Here is a 27,894-nt window from a genome sequence, read left to right on the forward strand (position 1 = left end):
GGGTTTTTTTTATGGTTTTATCCACACACTGATCCAGACATCATCATCCAACACTTGATATTTATTATCAGTCATATATGCTTTTTAAACACAGAAATCACAACCCTTGTAGCTTGAAAAGAGCAGCAACTACTCTGATAAAACTATGACTTACTTTCAAAGTAACACATTAGTGTGCCGATTCTGTCACTGAAAGAAACCCAAAATGTCGGCGGATGAAAAAGGACAAAGATATTATTGATTAAGCACTTTTAGGGATGTAATTTAAGCATTTTGTGGTTCTCAGGCGTTATCCTGCTGAAGATCGATTCATCGCCTCTTCGTTCAAAGACAAAACTCTCATTTACTGGCCTCTTTCTTTTCTTCTTTAGCAATCTGAGCTGCAAATCAGAAATAAATATGCATTAACTCATTAAAATATATTGGCATTGTATGAGATGACAAAAAAAAACTGCAAAAATGAACAATCAGCAATTTTACACTGATTGTTCCTTTGCTCCTTTGTGTTAAAAAAGAATGGACATTTACGGATTAAACCTGCATTAAGTTACTTTTGGTGATTTGGAGAAAAATTAATCAACTGGTATATTTAGTATAGTACATTTGAGAATATTCAGCTTCCCTATACAGATCATTTTTTTGCAAGCCCTAACCCCATCCCTACGACCTGCGAGAACTTTAATCATGTTTTTTGTAACGTGGAAATTTGAGACAGGATGCTGCAGATACTCTAATAATTCATATATGACTATAAATATTTTATTTTCTGGAGAAAGTTACCAAAATTCTATTACTCTGTAAAAATAAAACAGGTTACCGTTGCATGGATGGAAACCAGCAAGCCACTTACGTCGGACCTCCAGTTTGCACTCCACCACGTCCTCGCCCTTGTCGTTGACAGCTTTGCACATGTAGACGCCGCCGTCGAAGGGACATGGCTTACGGATCTCCAGCGTCAGAATACCTTGCTTTGACAGCATGCGATACTTGGCTTCATTGGAGATGTCCATTTTGTTTTTGTACCAGGTCACTTTGGGCTAATGGGGCAGAACAAAGCATTACAGTCATGTGACATTTTTACACTTTGAGCCATCATTGGTCCAATCTAACTGCAGATTATGTTTGGTTGTAAATTCGCCTTAATTAGATCGTAATTTATTAATCTATTATTACTTCTATTTGTTAAGATATTTTTCTGTTGCCAAATTTAAGTTATTTTGATTAAAAACTTTCATAGTTAATCCGGGCCTTGAATTGGGTAGTTTTGGTGTTTCAGTGTCAAAACTAAAAGTTTGTCAAATATTTTAATCACGTCTTTAACAGGAAGCTGTGGAAGATGAAGTATTTGGACCAGATAGCCGTAGAAATCCCTAGCAAACCCTACTGGATGGGTACAGATGAAGAAATTTACACACCAGCAGGTATGAACTAGGCCTTAAGCTACTGCTAGACATAACAGATATTGACTTCAGTGTCCTGAATCTAAAACGACAATATTTTTGTAATTGTTTTTTATTTTAGTTGTTTTTCTATCCATAAAAAAATACTCCTCGCTCTGTGCTGTTGTATATTTATTTCCTCAAAGTTTAGCACCAAAATAGCTGCTGATCTCCTTAGATAAACTGCTCTTTTTGCTACATACTGAATCCAATTGTGATTGGTTAGATTTGATTTAAGTCTGTATTTGACAGGATTTTATTTAAAGTGAATTTGACTGAATCAAAATTAACAGGTTTTTTTTCTTTTTTCATATGTATATGCATTGAATCTGATTGTCTCATAAAGCACCCAGAGATTACTTCTGTTGTGTCCTTAATCTCAAACAGTAGATTAATTCAAATTAAATTACCAACATCCTTTTTTTATCAAATACAGAACCTGAGTTTTCGTGAACTAATTTGAAGACGCATACCTTTGGTATTCCTCGCACAGCACAGCTGAGGGTGGCGTTGTATCCTGCTATTATCGATCGGTTCACTAAAGGATGTGTGAACTTGGGAGCCTCTGAGAAGTCATGCTCCCTGAATGTGGGAGATTTGTAGTCGATGCCTGCCGAGACACACAAAGATTAGGCAACTTTTTTTCTTCTATCGCGTTCTCCTTGTACTTCCTATCATTTTCCCCGAGTTATAAGACAGAGCCGACCTGATTTCTGGATGAACACGCTGTCCTTTGTGGTGAGTGGCTCCGGGCTGAGGCCCACCAGGTTGATGGAAAACACTCGGAAGATGTACTCATTCCCCATGATGAGGTCGGACACCACGCAGTGTGTTCGTCTGTAGTGATCATGGACTGTGAACCACTCCTTTATGTGAATCACATAAAACGCTTCAATGAGGTTTGATGAAACTAAATAAGTCCAAAACATCACTTCTTATCTGTCTGTCCTTTGCATGTGCAATTTTAGAGATGTATTGCTTCAAATGTGCTTTATTTTTGTTCTTCTTCTCTACTGACCTAACAAAAGTAAGAGAAATCGGAAGAAGACAAAAGTATATCTTAACCCTATTGAAAAATGTGGGAAAAACTTCCACTTGTCTTCATATTGTAGCAGAAACCGAAGGCGTTTTGGTGCGGGCTATTTCTTAGATGCAGGATAGAAACAGGATACGAGGCAACCTTAAAGCACGTTTGACCTCAGTGCTTTTCTCTCTGACATGAACCAGGTAGACTTATTGGTAACACGATGACCACCACCTATAAGCTCATTGTGTTGCAAGTAAAATTAATTTGATCTGATAATGACTGCGGTGAAACGCGAGCTGACCGCCATGCTGGCTGGCGAACAATGTCTCTGCGTCACTGCACAGACTATCTAGACCGGGTCAAGGCTGAGAGGATGAGATTAGGACATTCCTGGGTAACATGACATTCTTGGCAGCTTGAGGTGGAGGACGGTGGCAGTAGGAGTGGGTTGCCAACTGGTTCATCATTACTGGTGGACAAAGTGGACAGCATGCTCAGCATTGGATAATTGAAGAATAAATGCCTCTCTCTCTCTGTTCCTCTTTCTCATCCTTTTTCTGTGAGGAAGTAAGTGGTAGTTTTTTTCTATTTAAATAGTATCTGAGTGTCAGTCTGTCCTTTCTCTTTTTCTGTTGCTACCTGAGTCTTTTTTTATGTTTCTTTTCTAATAATACCTAAAGCCGAACTACAGAACACTTGTTAGTTTTGTTTGTGTTAGGTGTCTTAATAATATGACCATTTCCTGTTAGTGTTTGTTTTCCCGCTATTGAGACTCTTTGTCACAATTACATGTGAGCTAGATTTTAAACCTCCAAAATTATTGGACATTTTAGCATATTAATTACCAGGTGGCTCTGCAAGATCAGAGATATCCTTTATGACAAACAAACAAATAAATAAATGACATTTTTGTTCATTCATCTGACACAACAAAATAAATTCATGGTATAAATAACAGGAAAACATCATGTGAGTAAGGAACACACAAAAGTTTTATGCTTTGCCGATCTAATTAAAATACAACTAAATATTAATTTCAACTTTACTCTGATGTTTTCAACCCGGTCATTATAACAAAGAGCACAGATTCTCACCATGGTCTTCTTGTCAGCTTTCTGAACGGTGTAGCCAGTTATTTCACAGTTGCCATTGTCCTTTGGTTGCTTCCATTCCAGGGCCACATTAAACCCCCACACATCGGCGATCTTCAGGGCCTCTGGTGGCCCTGGGAGATCTACGGGGACAATAATTGTTTTATAATGACTACGGAATAATTACAGAAATTCAGCCCGGCTAAACTTTGAATGCAGTCCAACTCACCAACAATCTGCAGCGTGATTTTTGCTGTGTCTTCCACGTTCTCAATCTGCACTTTGAGATCGTACTGCCCTGAGTGCTTTCTCTCCGTCTTTCGGATGAAGAAGATCGAATCGAAATCGCTGTTCCTCACGCTTGCGATTGAGGGGTCCAGAGGTTGACCGTCTTTACTCCAAGTAATCTTTGGCCTGGGTTTACCCTGCAGACAAAGGCAAGACTGAGCTCAAAATGCAACAATGTAAAGCTTTAAATGACATTTAACTAAGTGTCACGATTACAATATTATTTAACAAAGGCCGACAGAACAATGACTCCTAATAAGTGGTAGTTGTTTGGTTAAAACAAAATACTAGTCTCATGCAAGGTTTAGAAATTGGATCTAAAACGTTGCTTTGTTGCAACTGTTAAAGAATGAAGGGAGTTTCTATAGGTGTTCTGAGGATTGAACCATCATAAGGTGTATCACATCCCGGTGTGACAGCTGCTCTGCTCAGGGGAAGAGAGCTCTGGAAAATGGAAGTAAGGGGGCTCAGACGATCATTGGAACATTACTCTCAGCAATCTGGGACAATTACACCCCCCAGCTGTCTCATAAAGACAGAACGCATCATGAAAGACTGCAATCAGCCTGCAACCTTTCTTGCAAGCCTCCAGCAGGGACCACCGAATTCAGGGACTATTTTTTTATTTATTTATTTTTTTATCTCAGTGCTGTACACCACTCTAAAATGTAAAGTTCACAATGTGCAATGTCAATGTTCATAACATATACAATGAAACAGCGTGTCCCACACACTAATGTGCAATACATATATAGTAAGTCATTAGCACAAGCTAATATTACATTATCTAGACTCTAGAGTTTATCATAACACTAGACAATGACTCCTATTGTCTTTACTAGCTGTCTGGAGGTATTTACTGTGTTTTTTGAACATAATAGTAAAATTAAAATGTAAATCACCTGGAACGGGATCAAAACGTTAACATTTTCTCCAACTTTCTTGATGAGGGTTTGTCGGAGATTTCGTGGAAGCCAAATCTTTGGGCGCTCTGTAGAAAACAAGACCAAAGTGGGCAGTAGGACATTTTTAGAAAACCTGTGAGGGTCATCGGAGGATCTTTAAAATGAAAAATAAGTGAAAAATTGAAAATAGACAAGTACCCTAAAACAGTCACTGCTGTTTATTCTTTACCTAATTTTAACACATCAGTAATCTCAAACATCTGTTTGAATATATGGGAGTAAAAGCTGAAAAACTAAATTCTATTCTCTACAGTAAAAAAAGAAAAAACTTCATTATTGATTATGGATAATCCTCATATCTCATTTATAATATTGTGCACTGCATTTTTAAGGCTATCAGACTGGTACCTTTGTTTTTCCAAAGGTCCACCTAACCAATGGGATTAAAAAAACAAGAAAAAAATCTCTGAAATTAGTCAAGTAGTTAATTGAAAAGGAAAAGGTCTGGTAAGTCACAATAAAAATATCAACACGGATGGAAGGCTGTGCTCAGCAAATGTATCCGTAGCTGTGTAAATAAAGAGAAAGTGAGCAGAAAAAAACAAAACAAATATACTGAGTCTTTGGAAGACGTTGGAAATGATTAAATTTCTCCCTGGAGAACTCAAACACCTCACAGATTCCTGGTTACTACGCTTACGTGAAGCAAAATGAGAAACTGAATAGGCCTTAGCGGGGATGTCACAAGAATCAGCTGTAGAAATACTCACGCATGATCTCCCTGATAGTCACAGGCTGCGCCAGAACGGCCGGAGAACTGGGCCCGGCCATGTTGTAGGCCCGCACTCTGAACAGCAGTTTGTCTCCTGTGGTCAGGTTCTTGATAGTCATTGATGGTCTCTCTGTCAGACCCTGGATGGCTGGAATCCATTCATCAGCTGCCACCGTAGAGGAATACAAGTCAAAGTCACATAATTGTCATGTATGCATTGCTATTTAACAGCTAAGATAGGTAAATATTATTAATGAACATGAGCGGAAGAAGTTGTGCAGCTCATGCGCCATTTTGCTGCAAGTTTTCCATTCTGGAGATAAACTCTAAAATAAGCTGCCCTTATCAGAAGCATGCAGGTGGCAGCACTTACTGCCTTCCTTGCAGTACTCGACCCCATAGCCCTCGAGCTTAGCAGCGCCGATCCTCTCCGGAGCTCGCCACTTCAGTGTGATAGAAGTGTCGCTGATGTCTTCAACGTGCAGTCCAATGGGCTCGCTAGTAGGCGCTGAGAGAGCGGCAGAGGGTAGATAAAGAGCCTGCTTAGGCGGTTAAAGAATTAAAGGCACTAAATGAACACCTAAACAAGTGGACGAGCTTGATCGACGCCACTAACGTGCCTGCAGAGCATTCAGGCATGTTTGAATGTCTGAATCTCCCTATCTCCCTTGAATTTACTGGAATTTACTTATTTGCTATTTACATCAAAATGAACAGGAGAACTGAAGACTAAAGCGTTGCCTTAACGTGCATGTGTGACCCGGTGAGCGTGCAACACAAAAGCGTAACTTTGTTTCAGTAATTCTAATGAATAAATAAATGGCAGCATTGGTGAACAAACTGCAAATGCGTCATCGTTATTTCTTCTTTTTGGTGTCTGATGATTTTGATGTTGCGTACGTTTTTGGATATTGGTTTTTATTTTCAAACTGAATGTGATCAGAGAGACAAATGCAAGTAAAAATGAGAGCAAATGAGGCAGCTTGAATTTACACCAGACGTGGCCACTGATGTCTTTATATGTCTAAAATTAAAACCACTGAAAAAGGGGCACCTGTGAAAGTCATAAGTGTCGACTGACTTACATGATCTTCATCTCTGTTAACGAGTCACTGGTTACACACAGCGGGTGGATTCAGCCAGCCTGTTTTTAAATGGGACACCAGTTATCTAACAGTCTGTTACCCTGTAAGCCTGTGAGTGGCGCCTTCTTTCATGCAGAGAAATATGAGCTCTCTGTCTGACCTGCAGTTCACTGTCAGACTGAGGTCTAAGTGCCTGCTGTGCTACGCGTCTAGTAGGGATAAAATGACATGATTTTGATGTGCATAAAAAGACCTTGGTTCATTGGTTACAACCCACGCAATGTTCTAACTGCAGAGGTGCCAAAAGCAAACCACTGTTACATCCCTTTGAAACAGCTTGGCCTCTTCTTTGGGCAAAACGCAACAGATGAAAGTGCATTATTGATAGGGAAACAGACAAAGCATGTGATAGATTGCTAAATTGAGCTTCGCATGTTTCTGGAAGCTGCTCATAAAGCCAACTTAGCATCAACTGATTCTTTTGTTGTTTTCAAAGTTTTATTGTTCTGTCAGCAGAGCCGATCTAGACAGGCAGAGTGGGATACAATGACCTGAAAGCTGTTTTTATGCGCTGCTCGATACATAATCAAATCCTTGACGAACCACAACAACCTTAACCGGCACCATCACCTATAAAACTCAGATGGAAAGAATGTTCTTGTAGTTCAGCTCACATTTTAATATCACTATCATCTGGATTTTAAAACACAAACACTCCTGTATTCTTTGGCAGGTTGAATATGAAAGCAACAAGACAAAACTACACCTAAAGATAATAATTCCTTCTGCAAACATGTTGTCTGCAGCAGATTCCTCGGAGACCACGGTTTCCTTCTCTGTAGGAAAACATGCACTCCCTCCTGCTGGCTCCTCATTGTCAGCTGGATCTCCCACCTCCAGAAAGAAGGCCAACTCTGCAGGGGGTGCTGCTGGTGATAATCCCCTGGCTGCAGGAGTTAAAGAGCTCTTGGCTCTGTTGGTTTCTTCTTCTGCTTCCATAAGCATCAAATCCTCCACTGGCTTCTTCTCTGCTACATTGGGAAGCTAAAGTTTTATCATTTTTCCAGTGACTGTATGGCTGCTTATCAAGTCTGCCGTGTGTTTCGTTGTCTGTTTTCTGAGTTCATCTTCTCATTGTCTTTAACAATCCCTTTTGTCTTTTCGCTGTCTTTACTGTAGTAACCAAAATAATCTTGGACTGATTCTGAATCAGGAGTTACTCAGATTACACATCTTAAAATAAAATTTCAGTAATATTTTGATAGGTACGATTATAAATGGCACTGCTCTCATACAGATGGATATAGACAGCCTTTCAACCACAAGCCCCTGGTTGAATCTGCCTTGCAACATAAAGAGTCTTTAACTGTCCATACTGTGCAAATATAAACATATACACCATGATGACTCAAATTACCAAGGGATTTCAGGAGGAACTGAGAGTAAGCTGAAATCATATGCATGCTAAAGCCTCATGATTTTAGTAGTTCTCTTAGAATTAGTGACAGAAATGTTAACATTACACCACAGTGTTAATTCCTCTATTGGGTACACAAACACTCTGTGTGATGTTGCTAAGACAAACGAGGCCGTATTCTTGTAACACAAATAAACATCTTCTCATAACCACGAGTGAGTAAACTCTGTAACCTAAAGAAAACATCTCATGGACTAAACTGAGTCTGATCTAACCACAGCAAATATTGTTGCAGCAACACACAAGATTTCTAAAACCATTGTATGACATTTGGAGAAATCTCTTTCGTTCCTCCTGTCTTAATCAAATTGTCTTTACGACAGCCTTCCAACAACAAACAACATTTAGTAAACACATGAGGTAATTTGAATAAAAGAAATTTACTTGGTGTGAGATTCCTAATAAACACTCACCGACTGGCACGAATGGTTGGGAGGCTGGACTGTGATGTGACATGCCAATGCTGTTGACGGCATAGACTCGCATCTCGTATGGCATGCCTTCAATCATGCGCTTGGCCTCAAAGGTTGTTTCAGGGTATGGGTCAAAGTTCAGTCGCATCCACCTGTAGCTCCTCAGTTTCTTCCTTTCCACGACATAACCTTAGCATTCAAGAGCAGCACATTATATTCCTGTCTATACAGACAAATACATTTTACTACACCCATTTTTTGAGCAAAAATGACTTTGATGGATTGGTCCATTATGGTGTAACATTAGCACAAACAGCCTCACATGTGAGACCGTAGACAAAAAGCCATCAGATGTCTGACTAAATGGCATCAGAATGAAAAGTCTTAGCAAAAGCATCTTCAGAAATAAAGGTGCCAGAAAAATACAGCGTAAAAATAACAGCCCTCATCAAAAACGACTCCAGACGAAAAGATCTCAGCTATGGGCCACTGTCTACTTTAGAGAATGCATGTTAATCAAAAAAATATCCTAAATGAAATATATTTTGTAACAGTATGTTGATGTTTACCTGTGTTTTAGACATACACAGGGTTCGTTGCACGTCTGCTTCCGTATTCAGGGAAAAGCGGCCGATCACTTCCGGTCTATTGAAAATGGCATTTTACACCGAGTGCTTGCAGGGCTTGTCCAAGCTAACAATTAACGATGTACATCGTATTGTAAGGCGGGAACCAAAGCTACAACAAACAAGCTGGAGAAAGGTTTTGAGATGCCTCATTATGTATTCATGGATACGAAGGTTAGGTTTACTTTCTTTAAACTTTATGGCTAACATTAACTTTAGCTTATGCTAGTAGGCACAGGTGGATTAATTGCTCGGCTGTCTGGCTGTGGTCTGCTCACTTGTTCCCATACACTTGCTCTTCCAGGCTGAGTACAGAAGTGATTCCACTGAAATAACGCAGGGACGGCTCATTTGCAAACTTTGCTGTGCGCAGCGTTAGCTTTAACTTGTCCGTGACAAATATTTACAAGCCACCGTCTTCTTAATTCAGGATCGCTTGGAAATCCATGAAAACTTAAGAGCCAGTTGTATTTAGAAGACAACAATGTTTGGTATTGCTTTATTTGCTTCTGAAATACGACTTTGTCTTTCCTAGCTGTCATGGTAACTCAAAGCAGAAGCAAGAAAGCTGTATTTCGCTCATGCGGATGTGACGTCGTGAAGAAGTGCAAAGAGCACTTCTTCATGCAATTTCTTCAAAACATGAATTTTAAAAAGTAGGAATCTGTTTTAATCATTTAGAAAATGGAAATGAATGGAATTTATCAGTTTTAAAAGCTCATTAAGTAAAGACAAATTGTAAGCAAGACCAGATGTCCAGTGTAAGAGACATTTGAAAAACTCAAAGAAATATTTTTTATGAAAAAAAAAAAAAAGATTTGCAATGTGTTTCTTTCAACCTTAATACTTAAAGTATGAAGAAAAACAAACTTTTCTGCTTAGTATCAGGAGAAAAAGAGGTATATAGGTATATATTGGAAGTCTCTTTCCAAAATGTATTGAAATGACATGGAATAAAATTTATTACATAAACTGGCCAATTTCAACAATTTAGTAGTGTTGTTACCAATGATTGGATCTCCGCCATTGAAAAGAGGGGGCTCCCACTGAACAATGCAGGAATCCTCCCCAACGCTGAGGATTTTAGGAGCCTGGGGAGGATCTGGAACATCTATGTGGTAATACAGTAACGTAGTTAGAACATGTTTGTTCTAAAAGTTCATTTTGTCTTTATCAAGGAGCAGAGTATCTTTGTCTTACCAACAACCTTGACACTGATATCAGCTGTGTCTTCCCCTGCTGGGTTTCGAACGACGACAGAGTAGATCCCCTCATCCTGTCTCTCTGCACCCTCGATGGTGAAGATGCAGTGACCTTTGGTGGATTCCACGTGGACCCTGCCGTCTCCTTCTGTGATGACCTAATCATTAAAAATGAGTCAACTCATTTTGCAAAAACCCAGGCCTGACGTTGTGGTGTAATACTTTTATATAAAACAGTTGGCAAACAACTAACTAACTACAACTTGCTTGAGCGGAGGCTCATGTGCTTAAGTAAGGATTTTTGGATATTGTCAAAGAGGTGGACAGAGGTGAGCCACTTGGTAAAAGTGACTATGCAATTCCTCAATCATCTATACTTGCTTATCATTGCAGGCGTGGGTTGGGGAGATGTAGGAGGGTGACTTTTGCCAGTAGTATTTGGGCAAGAGGCAGGATATGGTCTGGTCGACAGGCCATCCCAGGGCAAATTAGGACAACTTGGATCAGTTACCCTAGCAGTCACGTTTTTGGCATGGAGTGAGACTACCCAAAAAGAACCCGCACATGCAAACTCCATCCAGAAAGACACCAGGGTTGGATTTGAACCCAGTAGCTTTTTGCTGCAAGGCAACATTGCTAACAACTGTACCATGGTGCCACCCAACTTTCATATTCTAAAACTAATTTAAGCACAGATTCAGAGTATTTATGTCAGTAGTTTGACTGTTATTCATTCACATTTTCCAGTCCTGTCATGATGAAGCTGACAAAATGAACCAAAAACAAACAAACAAAAACCTCTTCATCAAACTTTCCAATCACTGACTTCTTTAGATCAGTGTTGGACAACAGGAACATGTGTTAAGATAAGATTTTAAGGTATTTTAATAAATATAAAACATAATTAAACTTTTTTTCCCCCCATTTTGTTACTATATAAGGCCACTTTGTAAAGCATACTTACTGTTCAGTCTCCTGTCATCTTTGCCTGAGAGGCTTCAGTACACAAGCTTACCTTAATCAAAGATAATTCATGCTGTTGGTATCATGCTCTTTGACTGGTGCATAACACTGAACAAAAACATAAAAATACCATCTATATTTTAGATGTACTTTTATAATATTTGTCATACTTAAACAGCAAAGTGGTAGTGTTGAAACAGTTCTTTAGGGTCTTAGTACAATTTTATAGCATTCCCAAAGCTAGCTGTTTACAACAATGATGGGGTTTTCTTCCTGTGTATTACTGGTGAGATAACAGGAATCCAATTTTCAAAAAAGCTATGTCATAAACAATTTAAACCACAAAAGCAAAAACTGAAATAATATTAAGAAGTTTTTTTTATTATTACTTATTGTTGAACAAGCCCAGGTTTTAGCCTGCTTTCATTATATTTCACATGAAATATTAGGATTTTTCAATAAATATTTATTTAATAATTGAAAAGAAGAAATTCTCTATGGCAGCCCACAAGGCTCAGTTTTAACTTGTTTACTTTTCCAGCTTTTTATATTTTCAGTTTAGCATCATCATCAAGTACTTCCATTGATCACATGTACAAAATAGAAAAATCATTCAACCATCTTGATGAACACAACAAATTAGAATTAAAGTCAAGAGATGAAAATCATTTTTACATTTAAAATGTACATAAATGAGATGACTTATTTAACATAAAAAGATGACAATTATATAGTTGTATGAAAATAAAACACTTTTTACTTAACTGGTGAGAAATATTCTCCTTAGATTGTGAGGAGCCTGGTGTCAAATTTAAAATTGGTTTTAATGAAATATTATAAACATAAAAGGTTAACTAATTCACATGTAATGGATTTTCTCATAACTAACATCTTTCTTGCATTAAAACTTTTTTTTGAAAATTTGATTCCTTTGTTGTTGTTTTTTCAAAGAGACTATCAATATTGAAGCTCAATGCTGGCGTCATGCAAACTTGTACCAAATAAGTCAAAACAAAATATAGATATAGATATATAATCATGCACTTACCTCTCCATCATTTAGGGTCCAACAGGCTGAGTGCCCTGCTTTTTCTTCCCCACCAGGTTTTACAGAACTAGCCTACAGTTAAGGACAGCAAAGCAGTAAAAGCTGATAACAGGGAGGGTGAGAAACCTCTGATTCACCTAAGATTATTGCTTTTAGATAATAGTAGCACTCTGCTGGGTAAAAAAAATAAAAACAGCCAATGCATTAGTTTCCCTGACATTAGTGGGGCACAGCATGCTTGTTGCAAAAACAAATACATGAAAATACAACTGCTTTTAAAAGCGATTAGCATCCTTTGAGCTTATAGTAAATATGTTAGAACCCGCTTGGGCTTTCTTGTTTGCATATTAAATTGCAGGGTTGTAGAATGACAAACTGCTTTCTCAGCAGATGCCAGCTCTTACCTACAGCTCTCTGGACAGATGGCTCCTGTCAGCATATTAACAACACCAGGTGCTACATCTCTTTTACCTTCTCTCCTTTGGTCCAGATCACTGTGGGAGCAGGATCTCCAGTTATGGGGACATCCAGACGCAGTTTGTTTCCAGCCACCACTATGATTGTTGAATCAGAAGTGCGGCCCATGCAGTCAAGGTGGATCTTGGGAGGATCTTCAAAAGTAATGCATCTGGTTATAATGGGGTCTGACTTTCATTTTTCTTTGCTGTGCAAGACTGTAAGTTTGCAATTGTGTACCTTGGCGAGGCACAAAATCAATCTTCACCTCTGAAAGATCAAATATAAAGGAGAAATTCTTTAAACGTTTGGCTTGTGAGGATCAAATGATGACTTTGAAGTTTCCAAGCTTAAAAAATAATTACCCAAGAAATTGAGTTTAGCTGAGAGGTTGAAAGCATATCCGTCTGGCACAAAAGTATAATCTCCCTCATCTTCAGGTTTCACTTCATCAATGGTCAGTTTGTGGATTCTGTGTGTTTAAACATTTAGAAAATCATGTCATTGGACACGGGATCCAATTACATAACATGTACATGTTACCACACATGCATAATTTAGCAAATTTAGTGTCATCACCTTCCAATATGAGAGATGTTTGTCCTGGCATTGGGTTTGACTTCAACACCGTTCTTGTACCAAGTTCCCTTCACATTCTCATCCGACACTTCGCATTTGAACACCGCCTGATCCTTTGCCTTTACCGTGAGGTCCGCAATGCTCTGGTAGATCTCCAGTTCTTTCTCTGTGCAGTCAGAAAAAAACAAACAAAAAAAAACACAAGCCCTAGGAGCTCAGAATTAAAATCATCATGGGCTTTACACTTTTGATGGAAAAAGTTACAGGGGTACCATTTGAGGAGTGGCGTGATAATAAAGGTCCAGCGTGAAGCATCGTTTTCTATAATACAGCAATGTGACGGAGATAAGAGAGGAAGTGTGTATGACTTGTGAAGAAAAATAAAATGGGTACCTCCTGAAAAACACATGCAGGAGCTCTAGATTATTTCTGCATATCATAATAAAATATGCATGGGCGATATTGTCCACTGTGAAATTCAAAGGCTACGCTAGTCAGCACACTGCCCAGGCAGAATAAACAGATATGGTGGGAATGGTGCTATAATAGAAACTCTGCTGTGGACTGAGGTGTTGATCCTTGTCTCAGTGCAGCAGCTGGTCATTCTTGGCAGGTTAGAGTTTAATTAACAAGGCATATAAACAGCAGGAGCAGCTACTGGGCTTCAAATTATACATAAAACCTCCTGGGACATCAGAACAGATTTAAGTCAGGAATATAAAGGGAAAGCTATCCGCAGTGCAACAACTGGACTAAAATTTGACTTTAAGGAAAACAAAAAATGTGAAAATATTTATGAAGTCATGCATGTGTTCAAAGTTGTTTTAAGTTTAAAAGGAGGATATGTATTTTAAGAGATTAACTGAAGTCATGGGTGGAACTAGATGGAGTATATTTGTATCTGGAGGTTTAAAACATTAAAACATTGTTTTAATGGAGGATGGAAACTTAACATCTGAATCACTGACTGGGATAAAATGTCAGTAAATGAGCTCACATTCTTCCTTTTCACTTCCAATCCGACAACTCAAAACCGAGAAAGAGAACCAGCACGTACTGAATGGCGCTCTGCCTTTCAGGTGATGCACATGTACGTCTTCTAACTTTAGCTGACATGCTCCTGGTGCCGGAACCTGTGCGGATCTACGCAAGCTACACAGAGTCAACCTGCCAAGAATGACAAGGCTGCACGACTACTGGCCTAGCTGTGATGAGATGTGTATTTGGACAATTCATCACTGACAGAAGAAACAGCCAAAGTGTAACTCTCACCCTGCACCAGCAGTTCAGCTACAGACTCTCCTCCGTTTGTTTTGACCTTGTAGTGTCCACCGTCTTCTTTGGTGGCTTCGTTAATGATCAGCACATGCTTGCAGCCATCTTTCTTGAAGCGATATTTCAGGGATTCATCTCTGGTCAGTTCAACCCCGTCTTTCTCCCTGGTCAAGAAATACATTACCATTCACTAATACTGTCAGTTCACTGTGTTTGAGGTATCTTTGAGCTTCTTCGGTGTTTTGTTTCCCTTTATCCATTTACAATGTAGCCATTTTAACTCAAGACCTCTGACATTTACATTTATTGTTTATGAAAGTTGTTTAAACATGTAATCATTAAGAGTCAATGAAAATAAGGCATACTGAAGTAAATCTCATCTGATATGATTGTGTAAACATTTTTGTCTGCTTTTGGATAATATGGTTTTTATCATTACACCTTTAGTGGGAAAATAGATTTTATTTTGGCAATTATGATTAACATATTTTTTTATTTTTTTTTTTTACTTTTTAGCCATGATTCATTAGCATGAAGCTTAAACTACTAAAACCGTAGTGTAGAGAATAACATCTCACCATTTCACATTGGCTCCTTCTTCTGATACTTCGCACTCTAACTCTACCCGCTCGCCCTTCATCACCATCTGATCCTCCAGATTTTTTACAATTGTAACAGGAGGCTCTAAAGACAAAACAGACGAGAAACATAAAGTTCATTGCGTGCTGATTTGGTCCAAACTGCTTCTGACTGTTTATTACCTTTAACGAATAGCTCTGTTGTGCATTTCTCCTCTCCAATGACACATGTGTAAGCTGCATCATCCGCTAAGGAGCAGTGGTTAATGGTAAGGTAGCGCATGTTTCCAACGCTCTCAAAGATATACCTTTGGGAAAGCAAGAATATTTTCGTAGCTCAAAGAGATGGCATTGTTTTATATCAATTTTTCAACAAAACTCCGAAGATACTTACTTGCTGAAGATGTATTGAAAGGATAGGTCATTATGATCCAGATGCAGGGGAGAAAAGTGGATATTCATAGTTAAGTACATATGCATGGGGGCAGAACGTCCTTATTATATGCAAGTAAGTTCAAACCTTCCAGACTTTTGGATTTCTTGTCCATTCTTAAACCACTTCACCTCCACATCTTCATTGGCAACCTCGACTCCCAGCTTTATTTTATGGCCCTTTAACACCTGGTATGCAGGATCCAGCTTTTTGAGGAATGCTAAATATAAATGGCAAATGAAAATCAGCCTTTCAAGTTTTTGCAGGTTCAGATGAAGCAATGCCTGTTTTAATCCCGGCATACTGACCTTCACTCTTCTTTTCTTCCTTCTTCATCTTCTTAAGCCTCTTGAGCATCCCTCTCAGGTCGGTGATGCCGTACTGGAAAGCAATCTTTTCATATTCTGAAGGGGGAGCGTGACTGAGGATGTTCCACACATCAAGATCAGGATCTGTGTTCATGTGTGCCGGTTTGATGGACCTGAGACAATCGGGTAACGCTGTTAAAATCAGGCACGAAGCAAAGACTTTGAAATGTAAATCATGAACAAAAAGCTACACCTGAAAAGACTAATTAGATTTGGGCTGCTTATGTTAATCTAAGTTGTATTATTTTTTTGTCCAAAATACATTAAAATTATAAATCAGCTTCAATATTTAAAAATATTATGGTTAAAAAATATGCTAAAAATTTAGAAATAATAGAAAAATGTCAATATGATTGCGGTTTGCAAGGAGCTGACAAGTTGAGAACAAGCACCAGAGGGCAGAAATGATGGCATCGCCAACGATCTGGAGTTTTATCAAGGTGTTTCTCAGGAGTTCGTCATTAGTGAGTGAAGGTCACTAAACCCAGACATGGATCCCATTACAGCTTTACATGGGTGGTCGAATCGTGGGGAATTTTAACAGTTGTCACAGTGGCACAGAGTTGGAAGTGATGGGAATGTGAGAGCTGGCAAACATTGCATGAAAGGTTCCAGCTGCACAAGACGGTCAACTCCAATGCAGTGCTGTGTTTTGTGCACGAAGCATACCATAACCTTGAACCAGCTGGTTTTGATATGCTGTGGAGGTATTGTGCTCTTTACAAATGTCACCCTTCTCCAGGTCTCGATAGAATGACATCCGCAAGACTGAAGGTTCACTATCCCCAAGGATAGCATGACTAAAACCACAGCATATTTAGCCACATACTCTGTGACAGCAACAGCAGCAGCCAAAGACTGATTAAGAGTAATACATTTAAGAAGAAAATCACATTTACCAGAATTAATTACCAGAAAAAGTAAATTTTCCTAAGCTAAAGTAATTCTCAAATGTATGGGGAGTCAAATCCCAAATATTTCACCTCTGGTCCAAATAAAGTCTCTAAAGACTGACATAAAAGTAGATAAAGTAGTAGTTTTTCACACCACAGGATGAAGCTCACACAATCTTAAGAAATTGTCCCGTCCTCAAAAGTCATTTCTTTTTTTTTTTTTTTTTTTTTTTTTTTTTTTTGAAATTTTTTTTTTTAAAAAAAAAAAAAAAAAATATCAGGCATTTTTATGAAAGTGAAAAAAAGTCATCATTGTTCTGAGTAGAACTTTTTAAAATGTTTATTTCCTCACCTCTTTTTTAATAAGGCACTGAAGTCCAGCTCTCCTGAATCGTCTTTACCATCTGTGCTACTGCAGACATCAAAAAGCATCAACAGTGTAGCATATGGCTTAATCATTTAGATTCTCCAAAGAACAGAAACGTGTCACTGCAGATGTTTCCTTCTAATGAAACACTTTATATTGCATTTGCTTTATGCAAAATTAAAAAAAAGCCATGTGTGGTTTTGCTCTATCAGAGATGCACACAATGGTTTTGGGTGTTGGTTTTGCAGTCACAAGTCTCTCCCAATTCAACGGTTTGAAAATGCTTCAGAAGAATGACAAAGTATAGAGTTTACTTTTAAGCTTTTACCAGTCTGGATGAGTATGGAAAAGAATGAAATGACATACAGCAACATGTCTGAACTTCAATGGGAAACAGTTTCCTCCTGAAGACTGAACCAGCTGCCAAGCTCAATGTATTGATTGCTGGGCTAATGTAATAATCCATTTCTTCAAGAGTGAATTTTAGCTGTGATATTTCAAAATAACAAAACAATAGAACAGTTAGAGTGGCAAAAAAAAGTGTACAGCCTTCTTATCTTACAGAAAAAAACTTAAACTGTTATAACAACAAAACCCTTAAGCAGTAGTTTTCTCAACATTGGTTCAAAATGATGTCATATTACCTCAAGATAATTAAAAATCATGATACTGTTACTAAAGTTTGAGATACAGTTATCTTGATAAAAAGAGATTTTGAAATATCATGTAAATAAGATGAAGAGCTAAATATTTAACCCTTGTGTCTAGAAATGGGGTCCACCGACCCCACACACGTAAAACTCGTATCATTTGCCACAGTCCTCTACGTTTTCCTCAGTCTTCGCACGCTCAAGGGTTAAACGAATGAGGAGTAATTGCCAAATTAAACATCTCTGTGTTTTAAGATAATAATATAATGAAAACTGTTTCCATGACCACATTAAGTTGGGGGGTCTCAGTATTGTGTGATAATGAAACTTTCTGTGTGACAACTCCAGATAATTGAATAGGTGAACGGCAGTAAAAACAAAAAAAGCATTAAATCGTATTATGTCATGTTACCATAATAGTAAAACTATTGTCAGAACAAAACAAGCTTGGTGTTTTGATATCTTGAGGTAACTGAACTGTTACGACAAAAAGCTTAAGATGTAATTATCTAAATTTAATAAGCTCATGAGAAAGGAGGTCAACGAAAGATAGGAATGTTATCACTGCTAAATAAGCTTGAGATCTGAATATTTCTATGTCACAAGATATTAAATATGAAACAGGATCAAAACAAGACGACCTTGGAATATTGCTGTCTTACATGCACGCTGTTTGGGTTTATAAATGGGATTTTTATGCACAATCTTGGAGCCTTTAAAATGAGTCGGCACACAGCTGGAATTTAGAAGTGGAAAACGTGTAGGAACCCTGTCTTTACTCATCAGCATCAGCTGCTAACAACTCATGATTTGGTCATGTCTTGCAGTAGGTGATTGTTCCTTTGGGAGGTCACATGATGCCTAGCGAAGAAAGGAAAAAAGGCAGTAGGGAGAAAAACATGACATAAAAGATGCAATATGTAGCAAGACCTAAAAGCACAAAACCATCTCACCAAGCTGCAGCCGTAATCCAAGCAATGGCAAAACAAAACAGTCGTCGTGAAGCAAAGCAGGCAACCGCAGCGTGTGTTTGTTTCTTATCAGTGGGATGAAAGATAAAAAAAAACAGAGGCATAGACGAGATAATCTCCAACCTCTGACCCAACAGCACGTGAAGGTGAGTCTCTGCTCTGTGTGGTGAAGTTACAACACACTGTAGCTGCACTTCCTCTGTGAGGCAGGCAACCCCCCCGCTGGAGGTGGTCTGCTGCTGAAAAGCCTGAATGTCTTAGCACATCCTGCACTTTCAGTACAATAACACCACCGTCAAATCTCACTCGGCCACATGACTGCTTGGGCAGCTGGCTCGGCTGTTTTGATTGAGGCTCAGGAGGGGATCAGAAGAAGCTGACATGTGCTGCTGCAAGCTATTTAATGGATGGAAGACCAAATCATGAAGTTAAAGGTTAACACCATGTTAATTTTGGTATTTAACTTCTGGGTTTAGCTCTCTGTTGATCTTCCTCCTGTGGTCAGTCTCAAAACTCGGTCAACTGGCGGCTGAGAAATCCAAAACGTCGGATTGTTTGGCTTGAACGCAGAGAATAATCAGTCCGTGAAAGAGAGCGACAGCCTCTATTCCTGGTCCAGATTTCTCTGTTTTTAAACAATCCAAGTCTTTAGAATTTGACAACGAGCCTCCGTGGTTGCACCAAATCTCTACCTTGTTGCTGTTCCACTTCTCTTCTTACCGCCTTCACTCCTGATAAGTTAGCATTTTTCACAGTTATTTACCACACATACTATGATATTAATCCAATGCATTTTTATACTCAGTACTTGTGCTGCTTAATATGAAGCTCCTAACTTGAATTCTGCAGGAAAATATTTTTCTTATTGCTAGGCTTTGATTTCAAGTACAACTACAAAGTCATGCAGGAAGCTATTCTTTCTAGCACCTATGTAGGGGCTATTTGACACTGAAATAATTTCTGGTTAGACAACCATAGCATTGGTTATTTTCTTAAAAAAAACAACTTAATTTTTCCTTTAAAATCAGTGTTACTCTTCAAGCCAAAATCCTTCTTTTTCTCTTACATCATACATAATACATTGACATAAACATTTTTTTTTTCCATTTAGCCAGCAAAGCATTAATATCAAATGATTTTTTTTCAAACATTAGAACACAATATTAGCTCAAATTCAGCAAAAGATCCGCAGATCCTTAATTCATGCTTTGTAATTTGACGTAAATAAAAACGTTTCATGCATTCTGAGTCACTTACGTGCGTCTAAAAGCCGCTCTTATATCCAGACCTTCAGTAGCTCGAGCCTCTGAAACAAGAGCAGATCCCAAACTGATCGAAACATCTGTAATCATAATACATAGAAAGCAAAGCATGCACAACACTCACCATGTACGACAAGTTCAAAATTGCAGCTGTCAAACTTGTCCTTGGATGAAACTTCACATCTGTAACCTCCAGCAAAGTTAGGCTTAGCAGCAATGATTTGCATCTCAAATGTGTACACCTGAAACGACAGATGGTGATGATACAAGGTGCAACAACACAAATACTGAACTATATCACTCAACAAAGCAACTAAAAACTTTGCAACTTTGCTTTGTTAATACAGAGAGTCCCACATGCAGTTCAAAATGTGATTAGCACATGTGTCTGAAGAAAGAGCTTTCCTAACTTTGGAAAAAAAAAAAAAAAAAAGTACAGAGTACAGATATGTTGCCTCTAGTAGTTTTATACGTGTTTTCAACAAATTCTTACGACTAATAAATGTTAACAAATAAGACCAATCAACACTGAAATGATGAACAATCAGCGTGTTTCTTTGTATGCCTTCAGTTTACCTTGGTGTTGCGGTCGTAAGTTTCCTTCAGCTGCAGGTGTTTTCCAGACTTGCTGGCCAAGTCCATCCACTTCCCTTTGAACCATTTCACGCTGGGTTTCTTCAGAAGTGATTCAGCATTTACTTTAGCCACAAATGTGATATTTTCACCTTCGTACAAGAAAAATACAGATACAGCATTCTGAAAGTTAGCAGCATTTTTTATACTATTATTATTATTACTATTATTATTATTATTATTATTTCTACTGCTGGGTGAAGATGTGGAAATGTAAAGAAGAGGAAATGAAAAGTAATGAGAAATTTGAGTTCATATTATGTTATATTGGTTTTCAACGAATTAGAAATACAACACTGGTCTGTCTCTTTTACAGCAATTTAATTTAGCATGTCTGATTCAGTAATTGGACTGAAACAGTGGCAACACTTCAATGAGAGACCAGCATCTGTCTATTTCTTCTATTTCTGTTTTTCTTCATCCATATTGAACTTTTTCTACTTGGTTAAACTAAAAACACAAAACACTGAAGTAAGCTTTCCTTCAAAATGAAGTCTGGTGCATCACATCCACTCACCCACAGTGACTTCTCCACACTGAGGTTTCTCTGTAAAGAGTCCAGTCAAGTCCTGTCTGGTGTCTGGAGGGTGAGCATCTAAAGAAAAATCCAGCTCAAGTTAATTAACAAACAAAGTGAAAGGAAATTAAAGATGAGCAAACTGCATGACAAAGATCCGCATTTAAATGTCGACTAATTCAGTCTATATTTTAAGAAGATGTTAAAGTTGCTGGAAATAAACAAACAAATGAGTTTTGTTTTCGTATATAAGAACATACACTATTTTTGCACTCAAATATGAAGAAAATCTTTTACATAGAAATCTGAAAACGTGTGAAATGTTTCAGTGTAAAATGCAATGGGAGCCTGATGATGGTTACCCAGTAACGCACCCTCAGCTGGCTGAGCGTCGGGTTTTGCAGCAGAGGTTTCTCCCTGCGTGGAAGCTGCAGGAGGTGGAACCGAACCCTGGTCAGCTTTCCCAGTTTCACCAGCAGGGGCCTCAGCTGGAACCTCTGCGTCGATTTTATTTTTGGTGGCATCAAAAGCACAGCAAAAGAGATAAAAAGCAGTGAAAGTAAACATTCTGCCTGGGAAATATGCTGCGCTGAACATTTAAGTTCTAAATATTTCTTATGACTTATATTATCTGAGTGGCAGGCTAACTTTTCCACATGTTATCAGTGGCCTGTCATGACGGTGCTCAGGACCTGTTGAGTGGCGGTTACTCATGAGGAAATAATGTGCTGGTGTCCAGGTCACCGTGCAGGAAGAGCGAGCGTGGCGGCAGCTGGTTTTCTTCAAAACATTTGCTTTCGTCTTATAAAATATAAACATCCTAAGTACGTTACAGTGACAGTGCACTGGTGCAATGTTAGTCAGTGACACTAAGCAAAACCTGGGAAAATGCAGTGCTAATATCCTGGAGGAAATGAAACACAATTGGCACTTGGGAAAGGGCTGTTGGGAATGTTTAAGGAATTTTTTTAAACAAATGGGAAAATAAACACTTTAGGAGCATTTTCTCAAACCACAGATATTTTAATGAACAGCGGAGTAACGTGAAGAAAACACTCATCATTAGTTTATTACTTTCATCTGGAGGAAAAAGCTATTATTACTAGCACATCTGGTTTCTTCACTTAGAAATTTGTGTTTTTATGTACAATGAATAAGGATAATCAACTATTTAAAAACACGTGGCGTGTTAAAGAAGTACTGTTTTAACTTTAGGCTTAAGTTGTTTCTCAAAACTGCAAATTAATTGTTTCATTATGGTGTAAAGCAAAGCTCCGATTTTGAATGTTTTAGGGGTTTTTTTTCGACAGGTGAGTGCTGCTCCATTTTTCTCCTAGTTCTAAACCCAGTTTTTGAGCTACCATTTTTTTTTTTAGAAAGTTTGCAGCTTTCACTCTGATCAAAGCTTGGCTTTTAATTTTTTGATTAAAAAGCTTCAGTGGAGGAAAAAGTTGTTAATTTCTCAACATGTTCTACTAACTCTTCAAAAGCCAACAACAACAACAACAAAAAACCCACTTCAGGCTGTTTCAGAGATTTGATCAGAGGACGTAGAATCATGGTAACATCAAGCACATGCAGTGCATCAAGTGTTTACTGCCTCAGTGGTTTTCTAAATTGAGTGCTGTGCTTTGTGTTCGGTGACGACTACACGAGCTGTGGATGAGTGATCAGAGGCTTCAAATGCACAGCTGCAGCATCAAAGTCTCCCACCTGGCTTTGATACGACCCGCAGCTCAAACTTGACCTTCGAACCACCAGCAATCACAGCATAGACATTGGCATCTTCCACGGTGATGTCTTTTATGGTGAGGGAGTGCTTGTTTCCAGCGGCTGTGATTGCATATTTATTGCCGCTGGCGATGTCCTTTGAGTTGCACTGCCATTTCACTTTAGCTTCAGACTTCTCTGTCTCGGCCTCAAAAACCACACAGGATCCCTCCTCTGCCTCCTGAGTCTTTGGTTTCTTGGAAAATGCTGAAACTAAAAACATTGGAGTCAAAGTACACTCTCTGAAGCGTAAAAAAAGTGAGTGCGATCTCTTCGATCAGGGAGCTCAGCTCTTCGTTCTTTTGCTGAGTGGTGATTAATCAATCGTTGTGTCAATGCCAAAGAGATATTGAGCTTCCTTTTATGTTGATCTCGTTTCGCAGGGGAAAAAGCTGAGATTAAGAGCTTCAGAGGCGTCGTAGGAGCCAATGAACGAAAGGCCTCATTATAAACAACAGAATAAAAAAAATTTGCATGTCTAGTTGTTCAAAACAATACATCAAGTGTTACGTCCTATTAAAGTGACCCTGTAAGTGTCACTAAAATGTTTTGTTATTAAAAAATGTATTTCTAACTGTTATGTATTTAAGTTGTTGAATCACGTCTTGAGATTTGTGTAAATTATTATTTTATTTCGTGTCAGAACTATGTTGTTGAAAGTTATCGCGAGATTTGTATATGTGATTTGTTCTGTGAGATTTGGATTAACAGAGAAGGAGCGAAACTTGGAGAGCGGTCTACGAAGTTTTAATCTGTTGAAGACCAACCTCCGAAGTGGCAGGCGGCCACGAGTTTTCACGGCATTTATTAAAAGAGCCTGTCAAAAAGAAAGCCGTGCCAGTGTTGTCACTTTGGAGCTACAGACCCAAATCTGCCTGCACACTTTAGGGTTTATTTTGGGTTGCTAGTGAAAGGTTGCACATTCTTAAAAACATGTACATCGCTCTCCCTGGGCTACAAGAACAAAATTCTCTCTCTTCTTGCTGCCTTGCTCGGGGTGTAACAATGTCCACTCCTAATTTAATTTTGTTCTTATGGTCCTGGTTTAGACATTCTTACAGCTTGGTCTCAAAATATCACAGGGACAGAACTTTTTTTTATTCTCGTGTGGTGTCAAACAAAGGGGCGTTGTTGATGCAAAAAAAAAAAAAAGGTCTTTCTTGCTTTAGTGCTGAAGAATGTGAAGAATGAAATGTTCACATCAGAACGTCCATCTTATTTTTCTTACATCTGTCGTCTTTTGTCTTGAATTTCTCTCTAGATTTGTTGCAGCATTTATCTTTGTCAGATCTCTACATTGTTGTTATCTTTGCCTTTGTTGTAGTTTTATATCCAGTTTAGTGACCAGTTTTCATATTAGTTCCTCCTGGTTTATTCCTATTTAAAAGAACTAATTAATTCTGTTTGCACAAACACCCACACATGTGCAAACCGTCTTGATTTCCATCCCATGTCCAACTACTGCAGCACAAGCACTCAGCAGAAAAACCAGATGCTTTATTCTAATTCTCTCAAAGAAGATGTGAACTTTTTTTTAAAATAAAATACACAAGAATGATGCCACTGAAATCACCACTGATATAAAAAAAAGAAATGCAGTTATGTTGAGCAACAATTTTTCAGGTTGAAGGTGAAAATAAGGCTGACCCTTAAGGTTATCAGCTTAAATACTTTTGATTGTGAGTCATAAATCAAAATAGGAAGCTATGAAATATCAGAAATGCATTATATTAAAAAAACTGATGTTAGAGAATCAATTGCAATGCTGAGTGTCGTTAGCGACCTACCCTGACCATGATATTTCCTTGTAAAGGTCTTCTCGCTGTGCCTGCGTAATACGCCATCTGTTAAAGTTCCTGCTTTGTCCCTGTTTGGAAAAGTTGTTGCTGGCAAACAGTTGTCGTCTTTAAAAGGGGTCTAAAAATAGTGCGACTGAAAGCTCTGACGCTGGAGGTGTTTAACACACAGCATGGTGTGCCTGGAATCCTGAGCTGTATGTATGCGCCCTTACATAGATACAGATGCTATTTACAGATTTAAATGTGGGACAATTCAGCATATGAGTACAATGTGGACCAAACAGTAAATACAAAAAGAATAAAATCAGACAAATAAATTAATAAAAAATAAAAGAAAATACAACTGTATAAGACTGTCATTTTCAAGCAAACAGTAATTATTTTTTGATGATTTCCAGTCATCACATCATATTAGAAGGGTGTTATCATCTAAAAAGTAGGAACCTAAACTCCAGTGGATGAGTGGATGGTTGGGTGGATCTTTCTGTAATGGAGTAATTCAAACCACTACACACCATAGTGTCTCTTTTATCTTTCAAAATATCTCCAACCTGACAAGTGTCATAAATTTCACTGGTGTGTTCCACAGATCCACATGCGTGCTTAAAGGCATCTTATAAACTGTGCAGTCGTGGCTTTGGATGGTACAACACACCACATTTCCTCTCCGTATTCGAGGTTACTTGCGTCACATGTTCTCCCTGTGTCGCTGTTTTGTTACTCGCATGTCATAGAGATACACACTTCTTAAGAAGCCTCTGACACAAGCCGTGTTCAAGGATGTCTAGTTTGGTTTCCACAGGGGTTGTCAAAAATACTTTCCACTGCACGTTATCTTTCCATGAATTTCATTGTAGAGTTGGAATTGTAATGCACTTTGACCAGGCATACTTAAAGCCATTTCTGTTTATTAACTTGCTATGAGACCTCATCATCTGCAGATTAATTCCCTATTTTTTCATATTTGCAGATGGGGGATTTTAGTTGTTTTTTTTTCTAAGTTATACACTGGAAAAATAATTTCAGATTAACATAAAATAATAGTGTTTTAAAGAATCTGCATTAATTTTGAATTCATACAGTTTTTGCAAATATAATAAATGCCTTAGTAGTCTTCAGCTGTGTTTTGTATTATTCCTGTTCGGAGTTAAATAAATGGTACATGGCATTTACTTGCATAACTTCTTACCTAGTCCAAAGGACTAGAAAGTGCTTTTCGCTATATTTGGTCAGTCTTCCACCCATTCACATGCTGAAGGTCAACTGCTACAAGTAGCCACAGCTGCCCTGGGGCAAGCTGAAAGAAACGAGGCAGTCACAATGACTGAGACACAGAGAGTGTGGGTGTGTGTGCCGGCATCTTTACCCAGACAATGTTTATAATCATATTTTCTTATAGGAATTATACTGGGTACAACATGGGAACCATAGTAACAGTTGACCGGCGAAGGAAGCGAAAACTTTCTTTTTTTTCTTTTTTCTTGTACCATCCTGTGAAAACATGATGCCCAGGATGTTGTGCCTAAGTATTCACATCACAGACACTTTAAGTTAATGTGGTCATGGGAAAAATATCAATATGTTCCCTAAGTTTGTAAATGTGGGTGTATTTCTCTAGCATAAAAGAAGCTGAATGAATATTGTTTAAAAAAACAAACAAACAAAACAAAACAAAACAAAAAAACAGGTGGATTCCTTATTTAGCTTTGCTTGTCAAATGATTTCTGCATCACACAGACCGCAGGGTGTTAATAACAGCTATTAGTATAACTACAGGCTCAAGATGATCCAAACAGTTTCTGTGCTGCTCAAATGCTTCACACTGCAGGTCTTACCACATACAAGTGAGCCATTTGGACACCACTGTGCCATCCGATAGCACAAACAAGCAGCTCATCCTCGCCCTCAAAGGGGAAACTGTGGTTATCATTTGTCAGGCTGGAATCCTGTTGGGGGGTTTTGGATCTCTGGATCATTTTGTGTATGCAGCCATGTCAGAAATGTGACAAGTGTGTGGAGTTCATCTCATACGAAGCCTCCACCTGGGGGCGCGTTGACAAGAGCTCCTGAAGTGACCAACTTGTTTCCTGCTGAAAGCATTTTGAATGTGGCGGCACATTATTGCACCTGCTTCCTTTGGCTCCCACCTGAGCACCGTTACATCTTAAAACCAGCAGTATGAATTATGAAACAAAAGAAACAAATGTAATTCGCAAAACTAAAATTATAATGTAGACGTTACACTTGTTGTGTTGTACTCTTTGTATTGTCAGTGCCTTTAAGTTTGAACTCATTTATGTTTTACTTATGATGCAGTTTTATATTTGTCTCATTCTTTATCCAATTCATGCAAATATTTTCAAAATGTTTAGTGCTTTGAAATAGTTTTCCTTTTTCGTTTAATGTCCTAAAAAAAAAAAAACATACATTTGGTGTGACTGTAGCAAGAGCAGATGTAATCTGAGGTAAGACGTTAAGTTGTTGTAAGTTGAGCAGCTAAATGAAGAAACATACCTGTTTTTTTGGCCGGTTCTGGCATCCTGAACGATATCCTCTCTCTTCTGCAATGCTGCTCAGTTTGCTCCTGGGGTCAAGCCTCAGCTTTTAATAGTGGTCTTGTTTCCAAACCCAGCCCACTCCTTCAGCCATTTTCCACCTCAGACCTAACAGAGTATGAAGAAACAAAAAAAAAAACACACACACACACTGTTTCTCCATCAGAGCAATGACCTGGCTCCCACCACCACCCAACCCTGGTCACGCCTGACCTTGAGCTATATTTCGACTATCCTTTCCACACCACCTCAGCTGAATGATAGGCCTTGAGAGTGTGAGGAAGGGACGTGGCACAGGGGATATAATTAGAACAAAGAATTTAAGAGAAGGTTTTGTTTTGTGCTGCACCCTGTCACCATCTACTTCTAACAAGGAGAGACTTGCAAGGTGGTCTTTTGTTTCTTTTTGACTGTGGATTATGTCAGTGGAAGCTCAGTTGTAAAACTTTAGT

General features: G+C 38.5%; 1 protein-coding gene across 5 annotated transcripts; it reads right to left on the bottom strand.

Annotated features, from left to right (window-relative positions):
- LOC106945290 (myosin-binding protein C, cardiac-type-like) lies at window positions 1-27,659 on the bottom strand. 5 transcript variants are annotated; one of them, XM_015028862.1, is made up of 32 exons: window positions 27,402-27,659; window positions 23,032-23,301; window positions 21,693-21,815; window positions 21,319-21,396; window positions 20,745-20,893; window positions 20,293-20,410; window positions 20,164-20,212; window positions 19,599-19,637; window positions 17,271-17,330; window positions 15,966-16,138; window positions 15,745-15,877; window positions 15,619-15,621; window positions 15,408-15,532; window positions 15,225-15,330; window positions 14,644-14,810; window positions 13,372-13,537; window positions 13,158-13,264; window positions 13,033-13,062; window positions 12,808-12,947; window positions 12,337-12,408; window positions 10,324-10,483; window positions 10,130-10,234; window positions 8,498-8,686; window positions 5,896-6,030; window positions 5,521-5,688; window positions 4,748-4,836; window positions 3,787-3,982; window positions 3,561-3,700; window positions 2,146-2,305; window positions 1,913-2,049; window positions 851-1,037; window positions 1-380 (listed from the first exon to the last, which is right to left on the bottom strand). In XM_015028862.1, exons 1-32 carry the CDS (start codon window positions 27,424-27,426, stop codon window positions 340-342), a joined length of 3,840 nt encoding a protein of 1,279 aa, XP_014884348.1. In that variant the 5' UTR covers window positions 27,427-27,659; the 3' UTR covers window positions 1-339. The 5 variants fall into 5 exon arrangements, with proteins under 5 accessions (XP_014884348.1, XP_014884349.1, XP_014884350.1 ...); XM_015028863.1 differs by lacking the exon at window positions 19,599-19,637 and having other exon boundaries at window positions 27,402-27,658; XM_015028864.1 differs by lacking the exon at window positions 12,337-12,408 and having other exon boundaries at window positions 27,402-27,658.
- Window positions 27,660-27,894: the final 235 nt, after the last annotated feature.

This window comes from Poecilia latipinna, unplaced genomic scaffold (genome assembly GCF_001443285.1).
Source record: "Poecilia latipinna isolate Pla-1442-1.1 unplaced genomic scaffold, P_latipinna-1.0 Scaffold138, whole genome shotgun sequence".
NCBI lineage: Eukaryota > Metazoa > Chordata > Actinopteri > Cyprinodontiformes > Poeciliidae > Poecilia > Poecilia latipinna.

Coding starts and splice junctions, on each gene's coding strand:
- LOC106945290 (XM_015028862.1), bottom strand. CDS start 27,426: ATGCCAGAACCGGCCAAAAAAACAG. Junction 16,139..17,270: donor AGTGCCTTATTAAAAAAGAG/GTGAGGAAATAA, acceptor CGATTGTCTCAG/GTCCATCAAACCGGCACACA. Junction 14,811..15,224: donor GAAGGAGCCAATGTGAAATG/GTGAGATGTTAT, acceptor TTTCTTGACCAG/GGAGAAAGACGGGGTTGAAC.